General features: G+C 46.2%; 11 protein-coding genes across 11 annotated transcripts; 5 read left to right on the top strand and 6 right to left on the bottom strand.

Moving 5' to 3' along the window:
* Positions 1-33: 33 nt before the first annotated feature.
* LMH87_002338 (uncharacterized protein) lies at positions 34-749 on the bottom strand (the record flags this gene model as incomplete). The annotated part of the gene is made up of 5 exons (XM_056193774.1): positions 34-64; positions 269-290; positions 370-431; positions 492-573; positions 671-749. 5 exons carry the CDS (start codon positions 747-749, stop codon positions 34-36), a joined length of 276 nt encoding a protein of 91 aa, XP_056050777.1.
* Positions 750-1,818: 1,069 nt separating this feature from the next.
* LMH87_002337 (uncharacterized protein) lies at positions 1,819-2,727 on the top strand (the record flags this gene model as incomplete). The annotated part of the gene is made up of 3 exons (XM_056193773.1): positions 1,819-1,897; positions 2,241-2,265; positions 2,322-2,727. The coding sequence occupies 3 exons, from the start codon at positions 1,819-1,821 to the stop codon at positions 2,725-2,727; spliced, it is 510 nt and encodes a 169-aa protein (XP_056050776.1).
* Positions 2,728-3,853: 1,126 nt separating this feature from the next.
* Positions 3,854-5,294, top strand: LMH87_002336 (uncharacterized protein; the record flags this gene model as incomplete). The annotated part of the gene is made up of 4 exons (XM_056193772.1): positions 3,854-3,858; positions 3,920-4,031; positions 4,342-4,466; positions 4,607-5,294. 4 exons carry the CDS (start codon positions 3,854-3,856, stop codon positions 5,292-5,294), a joined length of 930 nt encoding a protein of 309 aa, XP_056050775.1.
* Positions 5,295-5,699: 405 nt separating this feature from the next.
* Positions 5,700-6,359, bottom strand: LMH87_002335 (uncharacterized protein; the record flags this gene model as incomplete). The annotated part of the gene is made up of 1 exon (XM_056193771.1): positions 5,700-6,359. One exon carries the CDS (start codon positions 6,357-6,359, stop codon positions 5,700-5,702), a length of 660 nt encoding a protein of 219 aa, XP_056050774.1.
* A 694-nt stretch (positions 6,360-7,053) lies between these two features.
* LMH87_002334 (uncharacterized protein) lies at positions 7,054-7,941 on the top strand (the record flags this gene model as incomplete). Its single annotated transcript, XM_056193770.1, has 1 exon — positions 7,054-7,941. One exon carries the CDS (start codon positions 7,054-7,056, stop codon positions 7,939-7,941), a length of 888 nt encoding a protein of 295 aa, XP_056050773.1.
* Positions 7,942-8,209: 268 nt separating this feature from the next.
* LMH87_002333 (uncharacterized protein) lies at positions 8,210-8,884 on the bottom strand (the record flags this gene model as incomplete). The annotated part of the gene is made up of 1 exon (XM_056193769.1): positions 8,210-8,884. One exon carries the CDS (start codon positions 8,882-8,884, stop codon positions 8,210-8,212), a length of 675 nt encoding a protein of 224 aa, XP_056050772.1.
* A 515-nt stretch (positions 8,885-9,399) lies between these two features.
* Positions 9,400-14,604, bottom strand: LMH87_002332 (uncharacterized protein; the record flags this gene model as incomplete). The annotated part of the gene is made up of 8 exons (XM_056193767.1): positions 9,400-10,754; positions 10,812-11,128; positions 11,217-11,291; positions 11,341-11,518; positions 11,574-11,728; positions 11,784-12,907; positions 12,963-13,124; positions 13,186-14,604. 8 exons carry the CDS (start codon positions 14,602-14,604, stop codon positions 9,400-9,402), a joined length of 4,785 nt encoding a protein of 1,594 aa, XP_056050771.1.
* A 1,229-nt stretch (positions 14,605-15,833) lies between these two features.
* On the top strand, positions 15,834-16,931 carry LMH87_002331 (uncharacterized protein; the record flags this gene model as incomplete). Its single annotated transcript, XM_056193766.1, has 4 exons — positions 15,834-16,212; positions 16,275-16,392; positions 16,458-16,835; positions 16,889-16,931. 4 exons carry the CDS (start codon positions 15,834-15,836, stop codon positions 16,929-16,931), a joined length of 918 nt encoding a protein of 305 aa, XP_056050770.1.
* A 734-nt stretch (positions 16,932-17,665) lies between these two features.
* LMH87_002330 (uncharacterized protein) lies at positions 17,666-18,205 on the top strand (the record flags this gene model as incomplete). The annotated part of the gene is made up of 1 exon (XM_056193765.1): positions 17,666-18,205. One exon carries the CDS (start codon positions 17,666-17,668, stop codon positions 18,203-18,205), a length of 540 nt encoding a protein of 179 aa, XP_056050769.1.
* A 313-nt stretch (positions 18,206-18,518) lies between these two features.
* LMH87_002329 (uncharacterized protein) lies at positions 18,519-18,974 on the bottom strand (the record flags this gene model as incomplete). Its single annotated transcript, XM_056193764.1, has 1 exon — positions 18,519-18,974. The coding sequence occupies one exon, from the start codon at positions 18,972-18,974 to the stop codon at positions 18,519-18,521; it is 456 nt and encodes a 151-aa protein (XP_056050768.1).
* Positions 18,975-21,364: 2,390 nt separating this feature from the next.
* On the bottom strand, positions 21,365-22,047 carry LMH87_002328 (uncharacterized protein; the record flags this gene model as incomplete). Its single annotated transcript, XM_056193763.1, has 2 exons — positions 21,365-21,784; positions 21,949-22,047. The coding sequence occupies 2 exons, from the start codon at positions 22,045-22,047 to the stop codon at positions 21,365-21,367; spliced, it is 519 nt and encodes a 172-aa protein (XP_056050767.1).
* Positions 22,048-24,077: the final 2,030 nt, after the last annotated feature.

The raw sequence follows: 24,077 nt of genomic DNA, 5'->3' as shown, positions 1-24,077 counted from the left end.
CAGGTTTTCCCCTGTCAGTTTGACAGGGTTTTCCTATTCTGCAAGGCAAATGCCGAGGTCCTTTCTGTTAAAGATGAAGTTACTCATACGGTTTTATTCGTGCGTTTCCCGCTCAGTACGCGGTTTTATGTAGCCACCCCGCCGCCGCCGTACTTTTCTACGGGTTAGGGGCGGCTGCAATGCGACAATAGGTGTGCAAATAGCTTGAATTTTGTCTGCAATCCGCACTACGTTGGTGCACGAAAGAGTAACTAGATGCCCAATGTACCTAGGAAAGAAGACCTTGTAGTCTAAGCCATAGGGCAATATTAGCAGAGGGCAATCAGGCACCCGGCAAGAAAAAAAGGGGGCATTATTGGAGAGCCTTACAGTACCGTATAGCCTCCATAATATCCGCTTGTGGAAGCTCTGCCTGTCGGAGCGGCGCGGTGCTGAGTGCAGTCGAAGCTGACTGAGGCGGTGACTGATGTAGCGAGTGCCCCGCGACATACCTGCGGGTAATCGCACGACTTGTTGCTGACGACGCATCTCCCGCAGACGGGCTTTCTTTCGTCGCATTTGATATGTCGGACACTATAGCGGCCAGCCAAGTGCGAGAATGGCGAGTTAGAAAGCACGGGAGACTATGGGAAACCACAACACTGGGGTAATCGGGGACGGTTTTACCAACCGGCAGGTAAGGCAGCCTGTGCGAACTCTGGCACTCCATAGCTTCTTTCGTCGTCCTGGTTCCTGTTCGATCTGATCATCGACTGTTGCCTGAGGGTCTACTGAAAAGACGTTGTAGGCCATTATTACTAGGAGGATATCAGGAAAAGCGTTGCCCGAAATATGATGCCAAAGTTCAGGAGCTTGATGGGGGCGTGAGCAACTGAAGCAAGGTGGGGGGGCACGTGCGTCTGAACATGCAGGCTCCTCACGCTGCACCACAACCTCACAACACGACAATACTGGTGCTTCACTCATCGACATGTCGCTGCTGCAACTGCCTCCCGAAGCCTTGCGGTCAATCTTCGAGCAGATCGGCTCGTTGTTCTTCCGCCAGGACTTGAACCGCCTAACTATCTGCAAACAGTGGTACGCATTCGCGCTTCCGGAATGCCAGAGGCGAGTAACGCTCTCCGACGAAAGCCTGGCGCGACTATTCAGCATCGAAATTCCCGCACGGCTAGATACAATAAGAAACAACTGTAAATCCCGAGCCTCCATCTGGGAGGAGGTTTTCCACGCTCCCTGGCTCTCTCTACCCAAACGGGTGGACGCACGTCAAGTTACCAAAATACGAGCGGTGCCCTACGCGACTCATCTCAGCAAGACGCCGTGGCTCATAGTAAAAAATTGCAAAATTACCTGGCTCAACTTGGTCTACTGGCGAACAAATCTCCTAAGCTTCGTTCCATTTGTATCCGTGCCCATGGCTTTCCCCGGTCAGGTCCCCAAAGCAACCACGGAGACTATCTTCCACTGTTGCTCCTCTCGGTAGACAACCTCTCTGTTCTCCTGCTGGATCTAACAGTCAACTTTTTGGACCCCCCCGACTCTTCAGAAGCTAGTTGTCATATCTGTTCTACTATTGGAGCTCTTCTAGGTCGCCTTCAAGCCCTTCAACTACGGACCCGCACTATTTGCCCCGATGCACTGAAGCCTTGGAGCCAAAATTACAAGCTGCATTTGAGTAAAGTCGTCATCAACCTGAGCCTGGCCACCAACCTCACCTGGCAGACATCGGCCACTCACTCTAAACGGTGTGGCTCTGGCGGCAGCACACTTCAACTGAAAACAGAGCTGCAGGAACAGGCCGAGCACCTCCTGCCACGGATGAATATGCCTAAGATGCTAAGGATACTGACCCACTCTCTTCCATCGATTGAAACTCGGGCTCCAGATGTCGTCACCGGTACGATACTGGATGATAGTGTAGCTTGGGATCAAGATGGTAAAGTTCCTGCAAAACTGTTTACGCCGGAGCCTGAGCTTTCAGAAGATGCACTGGCCGCTTTCCTCAACTCAGATGAAGAATGAATTTTAGGTAGTAGAATTCGATTAAAATGGCTGTCTTTAGGCCCTTGCACTATGTAAAGACCACGCTAAGACGTTGGCGGGTACCTGAAGCACTAGGTAGGACACTGTAAATAAGTGACAACAGGTAGTATTCAAATATACTGCTAGCCGTAACAAACTATAGGGATACTTGGTTTTATTTCCAGGGTAGTGTAGTTTATGCTGCCTCCTATCTTGAGCGCCAACCACTAATAAATACCAATTGTGAGTATGTCTCCGCACGCATCGCCTTGATCCTAAATTAATTCTTACATCATCAGTAACTCAAGATACAAACAAATGTCTCAATCCAACATTACAGCCGAGGAATTCAAGCAGTGGCTTGACGGTGCCTTTCTTGGGGATCCGGAAGACTCCCGGGCGTACTGCGAACAAACCATGAGCCCCAACTACCTGCGATTCTCGGCGGGTGGTGGACGCACCGACTTTGAGGCAGCGGTCGCAAAAGTAACGCTGTTCCGCACCATCTGCCGCAAGTGGGCTCTGAATGTCAACTTTCTTGTGCAGGAGGGAAACAAGATCGCCGTCCGGTGCACGGTCTCTATGATTATGGGAGAAGGCGAGGAGCAGAACATGGAGCTGATGTTTATGGCAGAGAGGGACGCCGACGGCCGATATGAAAACGTTTGGGAGCTTTCCAAGGCGATTGATGAATTTACACTATAATAAAGGGCATGATCGTCGTGTACCATTATTACAGAAGCGACGGGGATGGGGGTTAATCTTGCAGGCGAAGATGAATACTGGTCGACTGGAAGGAGCGTGTCCGGTACTGTCGCGCTAGCAAACGCATTTTATTCATATCGAAGGGCGTCGAAAGCAGGGCCGTTTGGGCAACTTTGCGTTTGGCTGGGCTATTGTCAACGGCAGGGAATCCGTCAAAATAATATCAACAATTTATAGCTGCACTCGTCACAGCGCAATACCAAAGCCTGCATCGTTATGCACATCCATCCATCCGTGCCTTCAAGCTTAAAGGGTCGAACTCAGGCCACAAGCAAGGCAGCAGGCTCTCCGCTAGCGATACTATGCTAGGAACAATATGGCAGCGGGGTCGCTTCAGAGAAGGCCATAACTATGCTGAGAGGTAGGCCGTGTGGGCAATTCGGCTGCGTCAGCCACCTCTGGCCCACAGCCACCGGCTGGCACCTGGCTTCTCAGTGGTTTTAGCGGCCACTGTGCCGTACGATAGGAGTCGCTCAATTAATCAATTCTTTCTCTCTACATAGTGAGTGCACCACATGCTCCGTGACCTCAACACCATAACCGTGCATGTTCCGCTATTATCGCCACTGTCCACACCGACCATGAAGAGCCGCATCAGAAATAGTTGGTCCTACCCACAGACATAACCCGGGTATGTACAGCTCAGCCCTGCCACGCATGGCACGCCATTTCCGCAGTATTGGCCTTTCGTGCCAAATGGAGTGCATCGACTGCCTGGAGTACTGCAGCCAAGACCGGGCTCACAAGGGACAGCATTACCGCAAGGCGCACCTGCCTTTCCGTAAGGAGTGCAGAGGTACCCTGGAACGCTGCAGCCGAGGCCTGGCTGACATGGGACAGAATTGCCGCAAGGTTGGCCTGCACTACCGAAAGAAGTGCAATAGGACGATGGCCAGCTACAGGCTGAACCAGCACAACATGGCTGGCCGTTTTTGCATGAAAAGCCGACTCCGGTGCACCGCTTTTCGAGGTTCGATGTGTCTGGGACTATGCCAGCAAGTGCCTGCCCAAACAGGACTGTAACAAAGAGCCGCAGTACATGCATGCTTGATGCTTCGAACAGTCTATGACGTGAGTCGTGATCAACCTGGAATAGAGTCTACTATACCGTTACCACGATAACGAGGCGTAGTAGAGCCATCGCCGTTAACATTGAGTATGTATCGAAATACATCATGCTCCAATTTAGCACAGCCCTGTCTGCTTTCGAGCCGGTGTTTGCGGCCCGTGTCTCCATCGATTGGGTATCACGGATGGTAGTGTCGTTGGCAAACAAACCCGTACACTGCGCAAATCATTTTCGTAGCGTCATAAATGTTGTATCAGCACATGAAGCCTTATCAGTACACCAATAGATAATGGATGTATTTCCGCTTTGTAACTGGTGGGCGGGGCGCGTGGAGGATGAGATCGCTGCGCAAGGCTTTATGGAACGGTTTGAAGGCTAATAAACCGACGTTGTGGTACGAGAGCCGGCTGATGTTAAAACGGAAAACAGCGGCGGGTAGGAATGAATGTGTATTTAAGTAGTAAAGTCAACGAACAACGGCCTAGCTTGATGTAATGGATGTTGATGAAGCAACGGCGCTCACTGGTATTGATGCGCCGATGTGCACTAACCTGCTGTCGTCGGCCGTGAGGATCTTGAGCGCCATGCGCGTCTTGGTTCTGCTTTGCGGGTGAGTCAAGGATGGAAGCAGACGGGACATGACGAGGGTTACTGGTTGACGCGGGCTATGCGGCGACTTGTCCTCCAACTGCTCGATTTCACGATCGAAGCCATGGTAATGGTCTGCATTGTACTTATTTGCTATTCCAGCTTGCGTGGAAATTTCGACGAAGCGTTGACACATATACGAAACGGGTTTTACCTATCCATCTCGGATATTGACTACGATCAAAGTCGCGGTCATGTCTTTGATGAAAAAGAATGGCATCCTGTACTATGTATCCACAGTAATAGTCCTCTCATCCCACTCCTGCAAGTCGAAATTGGAGACGACGTCGTCATGCCAATTCAAACGATCATTTTCAAGACCGAATCTCATGACCAAGGATGGAGCGACGTTCACTGGGAGCATGGATCCTACCGCCAATCATATACCTGGTTCGAGATGCGTGTGAAGTATCCCGTGCGCCCTGGCTCTAGTGATACAACGGCAGGGTTAACGTATGAGTATTCGGAGGCGATAAATGTTCAATACAATGATGGTGAAATGGCCTGGGATAAGTTTAACGATAACTTTGAACACATGGTGGACGTAGTCGGCTACATCATCAAGCTTCAAGAGCGCGAGGCTCTCAACTACTCTTCGCCCAGCCTGACCGAGTCTCTCCAGTTCCGGTCAGTGATTGGGCTTCCCATGGTGGCGGTCGGTCACATCTGCCGTGTGCCCCATGTGCGCACCAGAGGTATTGCGCTCCTTCAAAGCATCCCATTCACTGATGGCATTCTTGACAGCACCTTCTTCATCGCGCTCACTCAAGAACAACAACGCACTCGATGAGAACAGATTCACTTGACTGCACTGCAATGAATTGTAGATGAACCTCCATTGTAATTCTTTGAAAATTTCTTTGATATTAATTGACTCGAGACGGACTCTTCATTTGCAAGTTGAGGTGTGACGAGGCATCTACAGCTGAAGCATGTGTCGATGACGCAGTGTTGAATAGTCTCTCATTTAATACCTCCAAGTGCTCTCATGTGTGTATTATATTATATAATAGCATAATTCCCAGTCAAAGACAGGGAGTCTGCCATCATTTGCGAATTTCCTTGAGATCGGGGCTGACTGCTCTGAATTGATGGCTCCGACCACGCCGTCTTGCTCTCCAACATCCTACAACTCTCTCTTGACACTTGTCTTTACATAAAACACACAATATGCTTACAAAGCTTGTCTGTGATCCTACTTACCCGCCTTGGGCCACGGCCACCAGCCCGCCAACGGCTGTGTGCCTGTCAACGTGCTAAAGTTGCCCAGAACCCCAGAGCGGTCAAAACGATACACCTGCCGCTCCGCCGCATCTCGCACGGCGGCAAAGCGAACATGGTCCTTCGACAGCGTCTCCGGCCGAAAGGCACGCAGCGCGGCCACGTCGTTGGCGTACACAGACAGCGTGCCGTTCCACTGCGCGGGCGCGGCGTCGTCGGCCAGCGGAAACACGATGCAGTGCTGGTACCCCGCGTCCCGGACCATGTCGCTCTTGAAGGTCGCGCGGCCGTTGCGGACGAGGAAGCGCGTCGAGGTCATGTTGGCGCAGGACCAGTGCAGGCCGTGGGCGAAGAGGGCGGCGAGGTGGGCGGTGTGGATGGTGAGCTCGGCGTGCCACGGGACGGCGGAGGAGGTGAACTGGTGGACGGAGGAGGATGAAGGGCCGGAGGTGGCTTCGTACTGCGGCGTGTGCATGTCGGGGCGGAAAGTGAGGGTGACGACGCCGCCGTTGCTGGTGCGCTGGCTTTCGGCGTAGGAGGGAGGTGGGTTGTTGTTGCACGGATCGTGGTTGGGGAAGGCGGGAAGGTCGCAGACGAGGGAGAGACGATTCATGGTTGTGTGCTGCATGTTCATGATTCTTCCCGAGCTGAACTGATGTATATATATACTTGAGGGATGTGTTTGTCTTGAGTAACTTGCTTCGGTGAAAAGCCACCGCGCGCTCAAAGCCAACAATACGTGAATAAAGCTACCTTGCGCAAAACAAAGAATGTTTCCCCGGCGGCCTCCAAGTCTTTGTAGTATAAGCGAGGCCTCCATTCGAAATCATGTCTTGGTGTTTATTTCTTTTGACGTGAGTTGTGAAAGCCACCGTTGACGCCAAAATCTAAATCTGCTCAGTTGGGAATGATGGTACTATGAGGCGCCCGTTGTAGAATCGCGCTTCGAGCGAAAGCGAGGAGATGGTTTACGGTCGACGTCGAGCGAAGCGAGGAAAAAAGAAAGAAAGAAAGAAAAAAAAAAAGGGAATACAAAGAAGGGATTGAAAAGGTAATATATCGACACACTCTATTCTCAATTGGCGCGTAGAGCGAAGCGAAAGACAAAATAATTTTAATAATTTTAATAATCTTATAAATCACAAAAAGTTGGAATATAAATTTTGACTTGTTCTTCTTTCATGTCTTGCTAAATTGCAATTCGTCCTTTGTACGGGCGGATTATGTTCCCTGTCAAAACACAGCCTTGGCAACGGACTGTTCATTTCAGGCAGAAAGAAATCACCCAACAATCCAAACTTTTCCATTGCCAACTCAAGCAACGTCAAATGTCCACCCGGTTGCTACAACGTCTAGGTAAAGGCGGTATTGCCGTTTTCCGAGTGCGGGTGTTGGGTACGCGGGTGCCTTTTTGTGCCAATGCTATCCAAAGGCAGTCACCTTTTCATCACTCGCCGCTGACGGATCTGTCGATTCCGTCTGCCACCACTATCAAAGAGCAATGGTGCGACGAAGAAACAGAAGATGACCTCGTAGACGCCGGGATCTTCACGGACCAGGTCCACCCCGCGATCGGGCACGGGATTATGCAACGCGATACGAAGAAACTGAGAGAAACCATCGCGGCTCTGGTAGACGACAAGGAACAGCTGACGAAAGGGCTCCATCTCGCGATCCATGTCGGCAACGAAGCTGCGGCTGTGCTTCTCCTCAGCGCCGGCGCAGACCTGGAAATGGAGGACCTCTACCTCTGCGGCATGGCCGCGGCGCCGTACCGCGCGATACACAAGCGCATGCTGCCGCTGGTCCGGCTGATGTGGGACGCCACGGCGTATTTGCAGGATCGAAAACGCGGCAGGAACAAAATACGCCGGACGCAGTGGCTTGGTATAGCGGCGGAATGCGGACACGCCGACGTGGTCCGCGAGATGATGCGATGGAGTGGCGACTGGGACTACGACCAAGCTCTGTGGAACGCAGCGTACAATTGGCACTACGAGACGGTGAAAACCCTGGCGAGCGCGCATGATTACTCGCAAAAAGCGATTCAGGAGGCGCTGGGCCATGTCTGCGACGTGAACGGCGAAATTGACTTTGACATTATGTGCTGCGACAAGACGACAGACGCAAGACATCGGGAGATGGGACAGGTTATACGGTGGCTGGTAGATGCAGGGGCCGATCCAGATAATGCGAAGACAGTGTTGAATGGATAGCCTATAGTGGCATATTTAAATGAGTATCCGGAGTATGCGGAAGCGCTTAAGGCGCTTTTGGAGAAAGGTGCGACCGATATGAAGTTTAAGGAGAGAGGGGATAGTCACGCGGTAGTCCGTATAGAATAATGAACATTAGGATAATTTTGTATATTAGAGCATCTACTAGATTTTTAATCTAGCATTCTTCACTCATCACAAATAGATACAGCAAAAGGTGATTAACTCGTGTTGATGCGTTCCCAATGGTAACAATACGGAGGCAGATTCACTCCCAAGGCAACTTCTTTCCCTCCCTTGCTCTTATAATCCTCGCGGCTCTATTCTTTTGCTGCTCTGGCCAATATTTCTCTTTAGAAAGGACCACTCCTCCGACGATAGTTATATTAATCACCCACTCCTTCTCCAGCGCCTGCGGCATCTCGTCTGGGTCCACGGACTTGATAATCATGTATCGATGTTTAAACAACCACGGCCACAGCTGCGTGATGTAATCATGAACGGTCACATAGCCCTTCTCCGAGGACGCAATCACCACCAGGATCGGACTCGGAGGCGGATAGTCCTCATCGTCGTATTCAATTACTTCGTCGGGATCAAACTCCAACATCACCATGGAATGCCAAGCGTCCCATTCCTCACACGACACGTTGATGGAAGAGACTGGCGGCACCGTGATGGATTCTTGTGAGATTTCGTGAAGATCATAGTGGCCTTTGGCGTGCTCGCTGGGTTGACGGTACGGTCGGGATGGACCTAGAGGATAGGCCGCGTCGTCTAATACGGTGATGGCAGTCTCGAGAGGCTGTCGGAAACGCCATGTGATGCGCTGCAGCTGTTCGTTGGTTGGGGCCTGCGCCTCTTCGGCGGTTGGGTAACTGGTGCTTTCTGCTGAGGCGCTCGCGCGTTGGACGGATGAGGATGGTGACGGTTGTTCTGTCATGGTGATATAATGTTGTTTTGTGTTCCGATTGACAGGCAGGTAGAATGTAGTGTAAGAGGAGAGATTGAGTCTATTATGGCAGCCTTGTCCCCCTCTTTTTGAGGTGGCACAAATATATTAAGTCACATGCACAGCCCATAACCAGTAGAAAGGCTGCAAATCGCTGGCCAAAATGTCAAAATTAAAAATCAAAATAAATGAATCTCACTCTATTCTCGAATGTATTAGACTGGCATCATTGTTCCGTGATCAAACGTCAATTGCGATTTCTTGTAGTCGGTCTTCTTATTGGCTTACATGTCTAATTGGTTCATATGAATAGTCAAACTAATATAATGAAAATGAATAAAGAAAAAATTGTGCAAGCAGCAAATAAAGCTGGAAGTCCTCTACTCTTAGTATTCTCCCATCCTGTGTAGCTCTTCTGCTGCTCACTTTCTTGCACTTCTTCCATTCAACTCAAGGACGGTCTCCTGAATCTGACATGACAGCCCATCTATACGAATTGGCCGAGTTCAATACTTATTGACAGGATGGAGACCGACATAAAAACAGTCGTTGGTGATTCTCCCTCCTTCCTTACCATTGATCCCGCCGCAGTTGCAGCTATCCACAATGGCGTCCATGTACCGCGCGCACAGCGAGCTGTCCGTGATGTCTCGCCTCGCGATTGACGTGCCGTTTTGCCCGTCGACGCCGTCGACGCCGTCGAGCGACCGCACTGCCGGGGACTTGCCACCGATCCAGCGGCACTCTGTGTTCTTGGAGATGCCGAACCACAGCCGCACGTAAAAGGCAATCTGATTCGGCGGCGAGTACGGCCACTGGTTGGCGTATTCCTGGCCCGAAGTCAGCAGCTGCCGCTCCATCTCGCCGCAGAAGCGGCCGATGAGGTCGGCGGCCTGGTCGCGGTTGATGCCTCTCGTGTTCTTGTAGCAGTCGCGCTTGTTCAGCGCCGGGTCGCCGGCGCGCGGAGACGGCTTTGAGGGCGGGGTTTCGCTGGGCGTGTCCGACGTGGTGGTTGTTGTCGTCGTCGATGTGGTGGTCGGCGAGCACGCGATCATTTCGTCTCCCGCGGGACCATCGTCGCCCCAACTGTCGTCGTCTTCGGGGTCGCCAATGCCGGTGCCGCCGGGATACGGCCACGGCTTGTTGCCGTACTCCCACGGCTGCGCGAAGCAGTCCAGGGAGTCGTAGAAACAAATCTCCACAGCGGGCAGGTTGTCCTGGCCACCGACAATCAGGTGGATGGGGACTTTGGGCCATTGGCCGCCAGCTGGAGCCGGTTCGTTGGGGCCAATTGCTTTCGGGGGCGTGGGAAACGGCTTCGACGGCCCGGTCATGGACTTTTTGCCATCAGGGCCAATGTAGGCGGCTTGCGGCCAGGCTGGGGTTGTGGTTGGGACGGGGAAGAGTGTCCGGATAGCTTGGCGCTTGTCTTTTGCATTGGCTGTGATTGTAATGTGTTCAAATTCGATGCTTGTCATCGTGATCGGCGGTTGCGTGATTGTTGATGTCCAAGAGCCGTCGCTGACGGTCAGCAGCGGGTAGTCGACAACGCGCGTGGCTCCAAGCCACGGCGGGATCTTCAAAGTGCATGGCACCGAGCAGGTGACCGAAGGAGTTTCCATGTCCCATATCGAGGGATCAATCCATACAGCAAAATCGGGCGCATTTGTGCCCACGTCAAAGACGGAGATCTGCGACCAAGCAGGGTGGGAATCGACATTCAAATTGTCCATTGCAGAAATGCCTTTGCCGTCTTGCACGATGGAACACGCCCCTCCAATCGTGATGATGTGTTGCATTCTGACATTGGAATAGTTGTCCTTTAAAAGAATCAAGGCATTTTGGCACGCATGCTTGTCAACTAGAACAACAGTCAGCTCTCATTCCCACACTCAGGTTCAAGGCCTGTAATACTTACTGCAATCTTGGGAATACGTGGAAAACCACGAGTATACTCCAGCACCGGCAACAAAAATGTTCTCCGAGCGTTCAATGATAACACCCCACGACTCATCGCACCCATTGAACTTGTCGTCTTTTTTGCATTCATAAGACGGGTCTCCACGAAACACCCCGACTACGGCGTCAAAAGGTGCTGGTGGTTTTGGCGTGGGCTGATAATACGGCGACTCGGTCTGGATCATGCCAGCAAATACCTTCTTTGCTTTGTGAAAGTTGTACTGGTAAAAGACGGCGTGCTCAGAAGCTGTACCATAGAGCCAGGTTCGCGCCACGCTCTCAATCAGCAGACCTCTCGCAACATAAATCGAGGTTTGCTCCTACGACGGATTAGTGGGATGAATGATTCAGTATATCCGCCTACGACATGATGCATTGGAATATAAATTGCTTGAAAATGCTTTCCATTTCGTTTTTGCCGTGCTCGAGGTCAGGGTCGCTAAGAGGTGATTAGTCTAGCCGACCGTGAGAGGGTTGCCGCAACTTACTCAATCATATGGTCTGCAACCCACAGCCACATGTTCTCAAAATATCCAGAGGCTTTCGAGGTAATATGCATCATAAGGCTGGCGCCCTCGCATCCCTTGTTCACGCCAGTCCTGGCTGGAGGGCATTCAGCTGGTGTGAGCTTTGTGCCAGTCGCTCCTCCGATTCTGACATGGCAATCTATAGGATATTGTCAGTACATGTTTTGATTGCGGATCCTCCTACGAAAGCATACCCCAGAGTGCTGCAGATCCAGGACGATCAGCCAGTATATTCCACTCAACCAGGATCAGTCCAGGAGTTGGCCCTTTGCTTGTGAATATGAGGTCCTGCATCTCGACTGTGCCTTCCTGACCCTCTCTACCAACTTGGAACATGACCTTTGGGTTTCTATACAGCAGCATATTAGTACTCGCACCGAAACGTCAAGCGCGCATCGACCTACTTGGCGTCGCCGAAATAGGACCCCGTCGCCACCAGTTGCGACCAAGTCTCGCCGACAATTTTGGCTCCCACAGGCACTGTCACGGTGTTGGTCAGGATGTACGATCCTGCATCAACAAACAGAATCTTGCTGGCGCCAGCACCAATCAGCGCACTTTGAAACGCGGCCGTGTCATCCGTGACACCGTCGCCTTTTGCGCCAAAGTCTTTGACGTGCACAAAGTCCGCCAGCGAGCGGTCTTGATACTGCGGCTTGGCGCGCTCAAAGAAAGACCCCGATGTGCCTGTCAGAGACTTTTCACGAGAGAAGCCAGAAATCTTTTGGCCCATGGAGAAGGCCCGCGTGCCGTCCGCCTTGTAGGTCGGACCGAGCGCCCAGTGATCGACCCGGGCGCTCGCCGCCAGCAGCGTGGCACCGCTCGTGTCGGCGACGGCTTTTCCGACGCCTTGGAAGGCGACGTTTTCGACAATCACGCCCGTGCTGCCGGTTCCGGGTTTCGAATTGGGTGTTTCAATCATGATGGCCGTGTCGACGCCTTCGAAGCTCGAGTCAATCACGGACACGGATCCGATGTGGCCAGCGGAGCCGCCTGCTCCTCCTGGGCTTCCGCTTCGCTTCTTGGGAATTTTGTCTTTGGGCAGCAGACGGAAGCCAGTCTTGACATTCTTCATGGTGATGGACTTCCACACCCAGCCCCAGTCCCAAATGACTTGCACGCCAACATCGCATCCATTGAAGGTCAGTCTTTGCGCAGTAAACTGCTGGTTACCTCCATAGATTCCATAGCCGCCGCCGGTAAAAGTAATGTCAGAGATGACGCCGCCGCTGCCGTTTTCTGCAAAAATGCCATGTTGGCCGGTACCAGATTTGGCAATCAGCTCGACGTTCTGAATGCTAGTGGCTTGAGCAACCTGGTAGTGGATGCACGCAACGTTCTGGCTTGGACGGGTCGCGGTGATGTCAATACGCAGATTGCGAATCTGTCGATAGAAGTTGGCCGTGTTGATATACCACTCATCGTCTAAACCATCGGCACCGCCTCCAGCGCCCGTGTATTTGTCCGTGGAGAGAACACCAAGACCGATGAAGCGATTCGAGGCAACGAGAGTAGGCCAGTTGTTGGCCTGTGCGAGTTAGCTTCACTCAAATGCGATGATCTGCTTCCAATTTGGTACTTACATCGCCAATAACTTGAGTACCAAAGGGCAAGTCAATCGAGGTTGATATGCGGTACGTGCCTGGCGGGAAGTACACAATGGCATTTTTGAGCGTTGAACCATTGCATTTCTCCGCGCACCGTTTGCCATCTCGGAGCGCTTTATTGATGGCCTTCGTGTCATCCTGATGAAATACAAGATTAGAGGCTATGCTTCTTCGGCTCGGATGTCATGATCAAACTTACAGTGACTCCATCACCGACAGCACCATAGTCGGCCACATTACGAAAGACTTTGTAGCTTGGGTCGTCACCCCATGGCACGGTTCCCTTCCGTTGGATATGTTCCATCCAGTAGGTGCCACTCTTGGCCGCCGATGCTGGCGCAGCCGCGATCTTGCTGTAGTTGCCGGTGCTCTCTCGCGCCTCCTCCTCTGACAGGAGAGCGGCGGCGCGAGCGATTTCGTCTGTAATTTCAAGAAGCGCCGGAGCGACATTGTCCGATCGTCGCACCTTTGTTCCCGGCTTCAAGTTGTAGTTGTTACGCAGCGGGTTGGCAAGACGCAGTGCATTTCGCTTTGCCGATTCGTCGAGTGCCTTTTCGACAATCTCGCGCGCCTCGGCTATGTCGGAAGCCGTGGCGTTGGTCGCCAGCGGGGATTGTCTGATCTGCTTCCTTCTCTCCCGTCTATTGAAGGCGCGTCTGACAGGCGAGCGCGAGGCAGCAGCTTCCGTGAGGTTGGATGCAATTCCATGACCAGTTTCCAGCTCAAAAGCCCATGCAGCAGGATCTTGGGCAGGGGAAGGAGAGTCGGCATGTATAACATGACGATCCTCGTTTGCGTGGTTGAGGGCCAGGAGCTCCGGAACGGTGACACTCTTTGCCCAGTTGTGAAGGTCGTGAGCTTGCTCGCGGCGCTTTGCAATCAGAATATTCTTGGGTGTATCCGGGTCCACGATCGTGTGTTCTGCGTCTGTGTACCGGATAGCTTGAGCGGCAATCCCATTGGGCTCATTCATAACCCGAAAGTAGAACAGTGCGACTTGATCCTTTCTGCCTTGGATAGTTGTTCCAGGGGGCCATAGGTTCTGCCTTGTGATAGACCCTCGCAAAAGCGAGCCAAGTCTATTATGGGCATTTTTTTGCCAGTCTTGCTCTGCAGCGACAGCCCTGTTATTGATCCTCGGTGCGTCATTGCAGCGCATTGCCGCACACCTCGTTTCTGCAAAACCACCACTGCCGTTCGCAAAGGATGGCTGGCTTCCACCTTCAATCCATGAGGCAGCGGGGAATTCATCGCAGGTATAAAATATCCAAGACCTATTTTTGATGGATTGATCTGGATTTCTCTCGTGCTCGAGTATGTTCTTGTCCAGGTCCTGCTGGTCGTGAGAAATGGCTGTGGTGTGCCAGACCTTGTCGTTGCGCCACACGTCCTTCTGATCGCCTTCAGGGCACTTGTGAGTACTCTTCCACTTTACAACACCCCTGGATGGAACATCTTTAGCCGGGCAACTGTTGTCGCGCCTGGCGGGCCCTCGTTTTGTGTTTGATTTGTCGGTGCTAAAGTCCATCACGAACATGGTGCCATCAAAGCTCGCGGGCAGCTGCTTTCCACGGTCGGTAGCGAAGAAATTCTTGACATTATCGCAGATGGCCGTCATGTAGTGGCAATTGTATATGAGAAACACGGCGTTCGGATGAATGTCCAGGACGCGCTGGTAGGCATCGCTCTTTGTGGGTTGCCATTGACGATACAGCCCACCATTGGGGCTATTGGCAAGAACATATTCCTAAAGATATTGCCCAGAAACTGGTTGGACATTGAAATTGAAGAGATGGATAAAAGCAAAGAACAAAAAGGCAAAGGTCGGGAATTTGGCGGCCATGTTGCCTTAGCGCTGGGCATCAGAGTGTTACCAGCTGTGAGAAGAATGGACTGGATGTACTTTCTTGACGATTTGAAAATACAATTTAAGCAATACGATTTGAACAATAGAGAATTGTATAGATTTTGAAGCCCTTATTTCCAAGGTCAAGGTTACGTTGCATTTTATTCTTATTCAATGGATTCCATATCAGTCTTGAAAGCAGATGCAACGTGCAGGCTACCAATAGTATCAAGTAAATTGTGGCGTTCAACCGCACGCGCTCCCATCAGGTTACAAAATCTGTTAAGAAATCCTACGAAAGAGTCATAATGGATGTTGCGCGACTTGTATGTCCTAGATTTGGTCAAGTGATGGCGAAGTGTAACCAAAACGTTGAACATTCAGGCTCTAGATATTGCAATATCTGCATATTACATGGTCTCCGCACCGTTATCAATCTGTAATAGGATGTATGCAGCGCTGTGCGATCTATTGGTGGCGTCAGCTGCTTGCGCCACCAATTAACGCAGCCTTGTCGATATCGTACTTTTGTATGGTGAAATAATAAACTCACGAAATTAGCGTTCGCATCACTTTAAGCATATTGCATTCTCCACCTTAAGCGACAGTGTCTGTCTGGCCGCTGCATGGTGCTGCAATTGGAAGTCAAAGGCCGACAGTAATATATTTCGACATGCATATGCACAGCACAGCACAGCCACAAATGCAATATCAATTTGTCGTATTATAATACTGCAAGAAATATATGCAAGTTCAATTCTGTCCGCTTACTTTCGGCCATCCATCGGCGCAAATCCTCCGTGAACGTGACAGTGTCGCACGCAGAAATGCAATGACCCTTGGCTGCGCCATCGCCGAAGACACAATCCCCGTGAGGCAATGAACCCCCGACGCCTTTCTAGGTAAAATTTATCAACCAAACTCCCCATCAACATTGCTTTCTTCATTTCTGGATCACCTAGAATCTTTATTTGACTGTTAGTCTAATTGCCTCCTTCACAATGGTTCTGCTGTCAACTCTGCTTCGATTCCATTGTCAGCATCTTGTGCTTCTCTCGCTAGGCACGCTTTCTTTTGCGAAGAATGAATGCCGGCCTTACAAATGGAACAAAGACACTGGCGAGCCAATTTCGACTTTCTCAAGCCCCGAAAACAACAAGGCCAGTGATGATGATGATGGCGACGACGATGAACATCCCAAGCCCGGGGACGTCATGTGTATCAAAGAAGTCGGTGCTGGCAAAGACGTCAACTACTATACGTGCACCGCCATGGCAAACGAGTACAGCATCACCGTCGAGGAATTCTTTGCCCTCAACCCAAGTGTGAAGAAGGACTGCAGCAACATGGAGCCGATGGGGTGGTACTGCATTGAAGGATGTAAGTCTTGAGCAGCGACTTGAGTCCCCGCTTGTTGATGTTCACGCTCACATATTTCCTAGACATTGAACCGCTTCGTGCGTATGACGGGCTTTGCGGCCCTAAGCACAAGAACGCAACATGCAAAGGAACTGCCAAACCGTGCTGCAACTCTCTGACATGGACATGCGGCGATACCAAGTACCAACCCCTCTTTTGCTCCAGGTTGAACCAAGACTAACTGTCAACTTTCACCAATGAACTAGAGACGATTGCGCTGACGGAACTTGCTACGAGGGTTGGTGTTCGGGGGACCAGTCCTTCAGCACTGATGGAACCTGCGGCGAGGCACATGGCTACCGTATGTGCGCCGGTATCCAAGGATCCTGCTGCAACTTAGACGGCAAGTGTGGCAATGGCACTGCTTTCTGCGGGAAGGGTGTCTGTCAATCCGGGAAGTGTGAAGATTTGCAAAAGCCTGCCAAGCGAAGCACCGGAGACTCTGCGCTTCCCTGGCTGACGGGCACAACACCGGATGGCACTTGCGGTGGACTCCAAGGCTATACCTGCGGTGTATTCTCGGGAAGCTGCTGCAATAAATATGGAAAATGCGGTTCCCTTCCAGAGGACTGCGAGGAAGGCTGGTGAGTAACTTGTTCTTGGGATTTGTACGATTACTAACACATAGTGAATACAGTCAACCGCAGTTTAGAGAGTGTCGGCCACCTCAGTATGCATAGTTATGTCAGCTCAGATTAGTTATTTACACTGAAATTACACATTAAAATTTCTATAACCGTGTTTATTATTACTACAAATACCTTTACTGTTAAACTATATGTCTTTACTAGATAACGTATATAGCTTATAACTATATGTGGAATATTTCGCCACTGCCGCATTATATGCGTGATTAAAATGCATACTCTGTCTAAAATATGCTATAATAATAATTTAAAAAGACTCTATAAAGAATTACGAAGAGCGCGATAAGACTGAATATAAAAGCATACTATATTATGTAATAGCTAAGTAGCGAGTAGGTGGTATCACTTAATCTGGAAATAAGGCCTAATAGGCGGTAGTTTACGACGCTATATATTAACATAAATTGTGATAAAGTGAATATAATATATTAAATCCTTCGGTCTTATTTCACGGTCTAGACCTTCGTCGATATATGAAATATTATCTCGGCATTAGAACACGAACGTCTGCATGAAAATTGTGATGATATGCCGCGATGTTAAGACGTAGCCTTGTTAAATGCGTAGTATGTATAAAGTCATAGATTTGCAATGGCTTTCCGAGCTTGAGCATCAAAGAATAGTCGTATATATTTAAAAGGTAGCGACGGGTTAAACCCATTTAGAAAACCTTGTTTGCATCTCACAAGCAAATACCATTCCCTTTATCCCCATACTGAACTCCATTACACCTCCTTGCTGGGCTCTCTGTAAAGAATCATTACACAATGTTATCTCAAACCCTTCTCATCTCCGCCCTCTTCGGCGTCTCGTACGCATCTGTTGCTTTCCCCCGTGGTCAATGCGGCGAGACGGCTCAAAAGGTTTGCTTCGGCCAGAACGGCGGCGAGTCCCAGCACGTCGACCTCGAGGACGTCAAGTACGTCGCCGACGTCCTCCGCTACATCTCCGACAACAACCAGGGCGCGGCCAAGTTCTGGAACATGCTCAAGGCCATCGGCGACTGCGCCGAGTGGTCGCTCCCCGTGACGGACGCGGGCACCGTGCTGGCGCTCGCCAAGCACATCAGCCCGCGCACCAACTCGTCCATCCTGTACGAGGATCTCGCGCGGGCGATCGACGGCGGTGCGTCCGCGACGCCGGAGGAGGCCAAGAATAGTCTCTACGGCTGCGGCACGAATGGTGGTATGATGGGCGTGACGGCGAACTTGAGCAACCCGCTGTACAACACGCCCGAGTACAAGAACAGTGGCGCGAAGCCGGAGGGAATCATCATCAAGATTGTCAGAGCTCCGGCGAAGAAATAGATAGAGTTTACAGAATCAGTATTAGTGTTGTTCAATACGATTAGCTATTCTACAATTTGAATCCAAGTTGCACGCCTATCTCGTCACTTAGCGCTCCAGGCTCTGATATTTAGCAGCAGAATCGCCAAAAAAGCAGAAAAGAAACACAGAATATTGACCACGCTCCAAAATTATCGGGCATCATTTCTTCGACTCATTTCAGCACAGCATAGTCCAGCAACATCACAGAGGTATCTTAGTCCAAGTGAATTCAACGTAAATTGAGCTTTCAATATCTAGTATCGGCAAAAGCTTTATCCCTCAAGCGATTCATTTACACCTCCTCCTTGGAGCTGACAGGCATCTGGAGGCACTTGGCGACATCCCACCGCCCAGTCGGCTCGACCACCATGCGACCCGTCTTATTCACATTCTTCGCCCCATACTCTATCAGCCACGTAAACGAAACCACGACCTCCTTCTTGTCCTGATTCCATTCCATCCTCGCGAGGCCACCCTTGTCCTCGGGCGTGTACGGGATCTGGCTCTGGCACGCCGTCCATCCGGTGCCCATCCCCAGAGTGCAGCGGGAGTCAAACTGGCGGGTAAAGATAGGAGCAAAGGGGTCTCCAGAGTTTCTAAGATCGCCGTTGATGTAGAATGATTGGTTGCAGCCGCCTTTTCCGCAGTTCTGCTTCAGGCGCTGGACGTTCCAGGTGGTGCCTGTCTCTGCGCTGTAGACAAGAGTGGCGGCAGATGCCAGTGTAAGGAGGGTTGTGATAAAATGCATTGTAAAGCAGCTTATAAGTCAGGTAGTGGAGGAATTGTTCTGATTTGATTCTACTCTACTTGAAGAAGGGTGTGACGGCGCTTTATATAGCCAAGAGTGGCGGCAGATGCCAGTGTAAGGAGGGTTGTGATAAAATGCATTGTGAAGCAGCTTATAAGTCGGGTAGTGGAGGAATTATTCTGATTTGATTCTACTCTACTTGAAGAAGGGTGTGACGGCGCTTTATATAACTGTCGATATCTTCAGGTACCAACCAGCGTGCAATTTTTAATACATTATGTAATGTGGTCAGAATAAGAACTATAATATATTTAATTTAATATAATACGGTGGGTTTAAGGCTTTGACAGCCTTAGAACGTTGCCAACGGAAAGCTGACGCTGTAGACGTAGCCTTGCGGAGGCGGTGCCACCTCAACTGCAGTTATAACTGGTAACGTCGGCCACCCACTTCCTGGCCCTACCCACCTCTTGGCCCGACATACATCTCGCGCACCACTTTCTAACAGCTATATAATAAGTCTAAATAAAATTAAAATAGTATAATATATATACTATTAGATATAAAATTAACTAAATAATTATTCTTTTAGTTTAATTATTAGAATATCTCTTATAGTCCCTATTAGTTATCTTATAAGTTAGTTATATATATTTTTAATATCTATAATTTAAATAAAAATAGAATTAGGATTAGTATTAACTTTCTTTTATTTTTTTTAGATTAATATCTTATTTAATACTTTAAACTTTATATTTTTTTAGTTTAAAAGGACTACCTAAGCTTATTAGCTATTAAATTACTTTTTAATTTTATATTATATTAGCTTAATAGTATATTAGCTAGTTATTAGATTTATACTATCTAAAAAAAGGTATTAAAGTTAGTATCTATTAGATAGTATTTTAACTTTTAGTAAGCCTTTATTAAGTATTAATTTTAGTTTTAAAGTTATTATTTTTAGTATTATTAAGACTAGATTAAGTAGTAACTTACTTATTAATAGCTTTACTAATATAACTAGTTATAAACTAGACTTTTACTACTTAATATAAATATTTAAATCTAATAAACTAGATACTTTAGTAATAGTATAATATTTAAGAAAAATCCTTTTTCTAATAGATATAGAATTATTATTATAAGAGTAATTACTAAGCTCTTTATAATAGAAGGCTTTAATTAAACTAAATATAGTTATATTAAGAGGTTAAAGAATATAAAAACTATAAGCTAGTAGGAATAGAAGGTATATATTATAGTAATAATATTTATATAGAAATTCTATTATATAATAGCTTTTATAGCTATTAATAATAAGAAGGTAATACTAACTTATTATTAGTTTTATCTTTAAAATAAAGATAGCTTATAGCTAATAGATTATAATTTTATTATTAGTTTAACTTTAGTTTATTACTTTAAACTTCTAGTCTTAAAATAAGCCTAATTTTTTAAAAAACTATTATTTTTAAATATTCTTACTATTAAAAAGAACTAATAGAGTAAGACTTTTACCTATTATTAAGATATACTTAAAAATTATACTCTAATAGTATAACTTAGATTATTTCTTTAAGGTAATTCTCTTCTTTAATAACCTTAATATTAGTCTATTCTTTTAGAAGCTTATTATAAGCTTAGTCTTATCTATATTATATTAATTATTAGATAGTATCTCTTTAATAGTACTAATTATTAGAAGCTTAAAGAAACTTTATATAATATAAGTTAAAGTACTATTAATCCTTTTAAAATTAAGTCTTTTACCTTTTAAGGTCTTAATTTTTAGATTTCTTTAAATAAAACCTTATATTTAGTTCTTATTAAGAGGTTCTATATTACTATTAAACTTAACTAATTTAGCTACTATCTACTAGACTTACTTATAAGTTAGTAGGTTACTTAAAGTATCTTAAATTAATATCTAGCTTATTAAATCCTTTTTTTATATTAATAGAAGCTTTTATATAACTTTAAAAGTGTCTTTATATAATATTATACCTTTAAGTTAAACTTATATTATTAACTATAATATTCCTTATTACTCTACTATAATATAGAGTATTATATTACTAACTATATTCTAAATAGCGTTTTAAAGGGCCTACTTAATATATTTAGGAGGTATTATTATATATAGAAAATTTAAAGTTAAGATAATAATAATTACACGAGAAAATACAGTTCTAAAAAGGTAGGTTAGGTGTTAAGGTGGCTAGGTTGACTGGGCCAAGAGGTGGGTAGGGCCAAGAAGTGGGTGGCCGACGTTACACGTGCAGTTCTCTTTCCAGGGTTTCCAATTTTCATTTCACAGTCAGCGCTTAATATACCATGTTTTGGGATTAGAAACTATTTAATGGCTTAGACATGATATCCATTGTCCAGCTTTACAGACCACGAACCATATAATTGTCCACTTTTGCCGAGGTCTCCCAGACACGTACGCCAGTGAAGCCTCTAGCGTGCGTGCCGTCCCGCATGCTGATTCTCGGGTTGTTCATATCGTCTACATACACTTCGAGCAATGCGGGGGCGGCGTCGACGAGTGGAACGACGAGTTCCGCATTTTCGCCCAGGCTTTTGATCCATCCATGATTTTCTGTTAGTTGCTTCGTTTCCGTCGTTGTCTTGGTGACAATCTGAACGTCGCCGCTCTTGAGTAGGTGTGCCGCCACCACCGTGACCGACTTGGTGGTGGCGTTGGCGCGCACTGCTGATTCGACTTGCTGTTTGGTCCATGATGACGGACGTGTCCGGTGTCGCTGGATAATCCCGTTGTCTTTGAGCTTGACTGTGACTGTGCGATCCTTGTATGTTGTCAACATAGGTTGGTTCTTCATGGCGGACGTGCCTTCGGGAAGTGTCTTGCCTGCGACAGCAATCTTATCTCTTGCATAATTACTGCAAGATCAAATTTTCAAATTACCAATAGTCTGTCGCAGACCTAATTCCTGATTCCTTGACAACTTACCACGGCCGGTGCTGCTGGTGCATATCCATATGAGGATGGCCGCCCACATAGACATCCACGATGCCAATGCCGGGTACCGTCCTCCGACCTGACGGTCATCTCAGAGCAGCGCACTGTAACGTCGGCCACCCACGTCTTGGCCCTACCCATATCTCGGCGCGACACACATCTCACACACCACTTTCTAGAAGCTATATAATATATCTAAATTAAGTTATAATAATAAAATAAATATACTAGTAGATATAGAATTAACTAAATAATTATTTCTTAGCTTTAATTATTAAAATATTATATAAGTGTCTTATTAATTACCTCTTAAATAAGCTATATATATTTTTAATATCTATAATTCTAATAAAGATAGAATTAAGATTAGGATTAATTTTCTTCTTTTTTTTTTATATTAATAGTTTTATTAATATCTTAAACTTTATATTCTTTTACTTTAAAATAACTAATTAAACCCTTTAAGTATTAAATTACTTTTTAATCTTTTATTATATTAACTTAATAGTATATTAACTTATTAAAGGGTTTATACTATTAGTAAAAAGATATTATAGTAGGTATTTATTAGAGGGTACTTTAACCTCTAATAGGGCTTCTATAAGTATAATTTTTAGCCTTAAAGGTATTATTTTTAGTATTATTATAACTAAATTAACTAATAACTTACTTATTAATAACTTTACTATATTAATTAGCTATAATCTAGACCTTTACTACCTAGTATAGATATTTTAATTTAATAGACTAACTACCTTAATAATAATATAGCTTTTAAGAAAAATCCTTTTTCTAATAGATAAAGAATTATTATTAGTAGGTTATTTATTAAACCTTTTATAATAATAGGCTTTAATTAAACTAAATATAACTATATCTAAAAGTTAAAGAATATATAAGCTATAAACTAATAAGAAAAGAAAGTATATATTATAATAATAATATTTATATAAAAATTCTATTATATAATAGTTTTTATAACTATTAATAATAAGAAAGTAATATTAGTCTAATAATAGTTTTATTTTTAAAATAAAAATAACTTAAAGCTAATAGAGTATAATTTTATTATTAGTCTAATCTTAGTTTATTACTTAAAACTTCTAGTCTTTAAATAGGCCTAGTTCTTTAAGAAACTATTATTTTTAAATATTTTTACTATTAAAAAGGACTAATAAAATAAGGTTCTTTTTTAATACTAAGATATACTTAAAGATTATACTCTAATAGTATATTTTAGACTATTTCTTTAAGGTAATTCTTTTTTATAATAATCTTAGTACTAAGTTATTCTTTTATTAGCTTATTATAAGCCTAGTCTTATTTATATTATATTAGTTACTAAAAAGTATCTTATTTATAGTATTAATTATTAGAAGTTTAAAGAAACTCTATATAATATAAGATAAAATACTATTAGTCTTTTAGAAATTAAGTCTTTTACTTTTTAAGGTCTTAATTTCTAAATTTCTTTAAATAAAACCTTATATTTAGTTCTTACTAACTAGTTTTATATTATTATTAATTCTAGCTAACTTACCTACTATCTATTAAATCTACTTATAAGTTAGTAGGTTATTTAGAGTGTCTTAAATTAATATCTAGCCTTTTAAATCCTTTTCTTATATTAATAGAAGCTTTTATATAACCTTAAAAGCCTTTTTATATAATATTCTACCCTTTAATTATTCCTATATTATTAATTATAGTACTTCTTACTACTATATAGTAATATAGAGTTTTATACCGCTAATTATATCCTAAATAGTATTTTAAAGGGCCTATTTAGTATATTTAGAAGGTATTATTATATGTATATAATTTGACGTTAAGATAATTATAATTATATAAGAAAACACAGTTCTAGTAATATAGGTTTGGTGTTGAAGTGGGTGGAATGACGGCGCCCATTTCCTCCTTTTGGAAGCGGCTCCAGATTCTTCTCTGGCCGAGGTACTCATTCGAAGATTTTTACTCAGAAAGAGCCTGACTCGGGAAACGGGACGAATAGCGTCGACCTGGGGATGCGCCGGTCGCTCATGTTTGAAGTGGTTTGCGAGTCAAACGATAAGTGTCGTTGATTTTAGCTACTGTCAGGCGCTTTCGCGTCTTGCTAGTGA

This window comes from Akanthomyces muscarius, chromosome 3, assembly GCF_028009165.1.
Source record: "Akanthomyces muscarius strain Ve6 chromosome 3, whole genome shotgun sequence".
NCBI lineage: Eukaryota > Fungi > Ascomycota > Sordariomycetes > Hypocreales > Cordycipitaceae > Akanthomyces > Akanthomyces muscarius.
The sequence above is the reverse complement of the archived record's forward strand: the minus strand, read 5'-3'. Positions and strand labels throughout refer to the sequence as shown.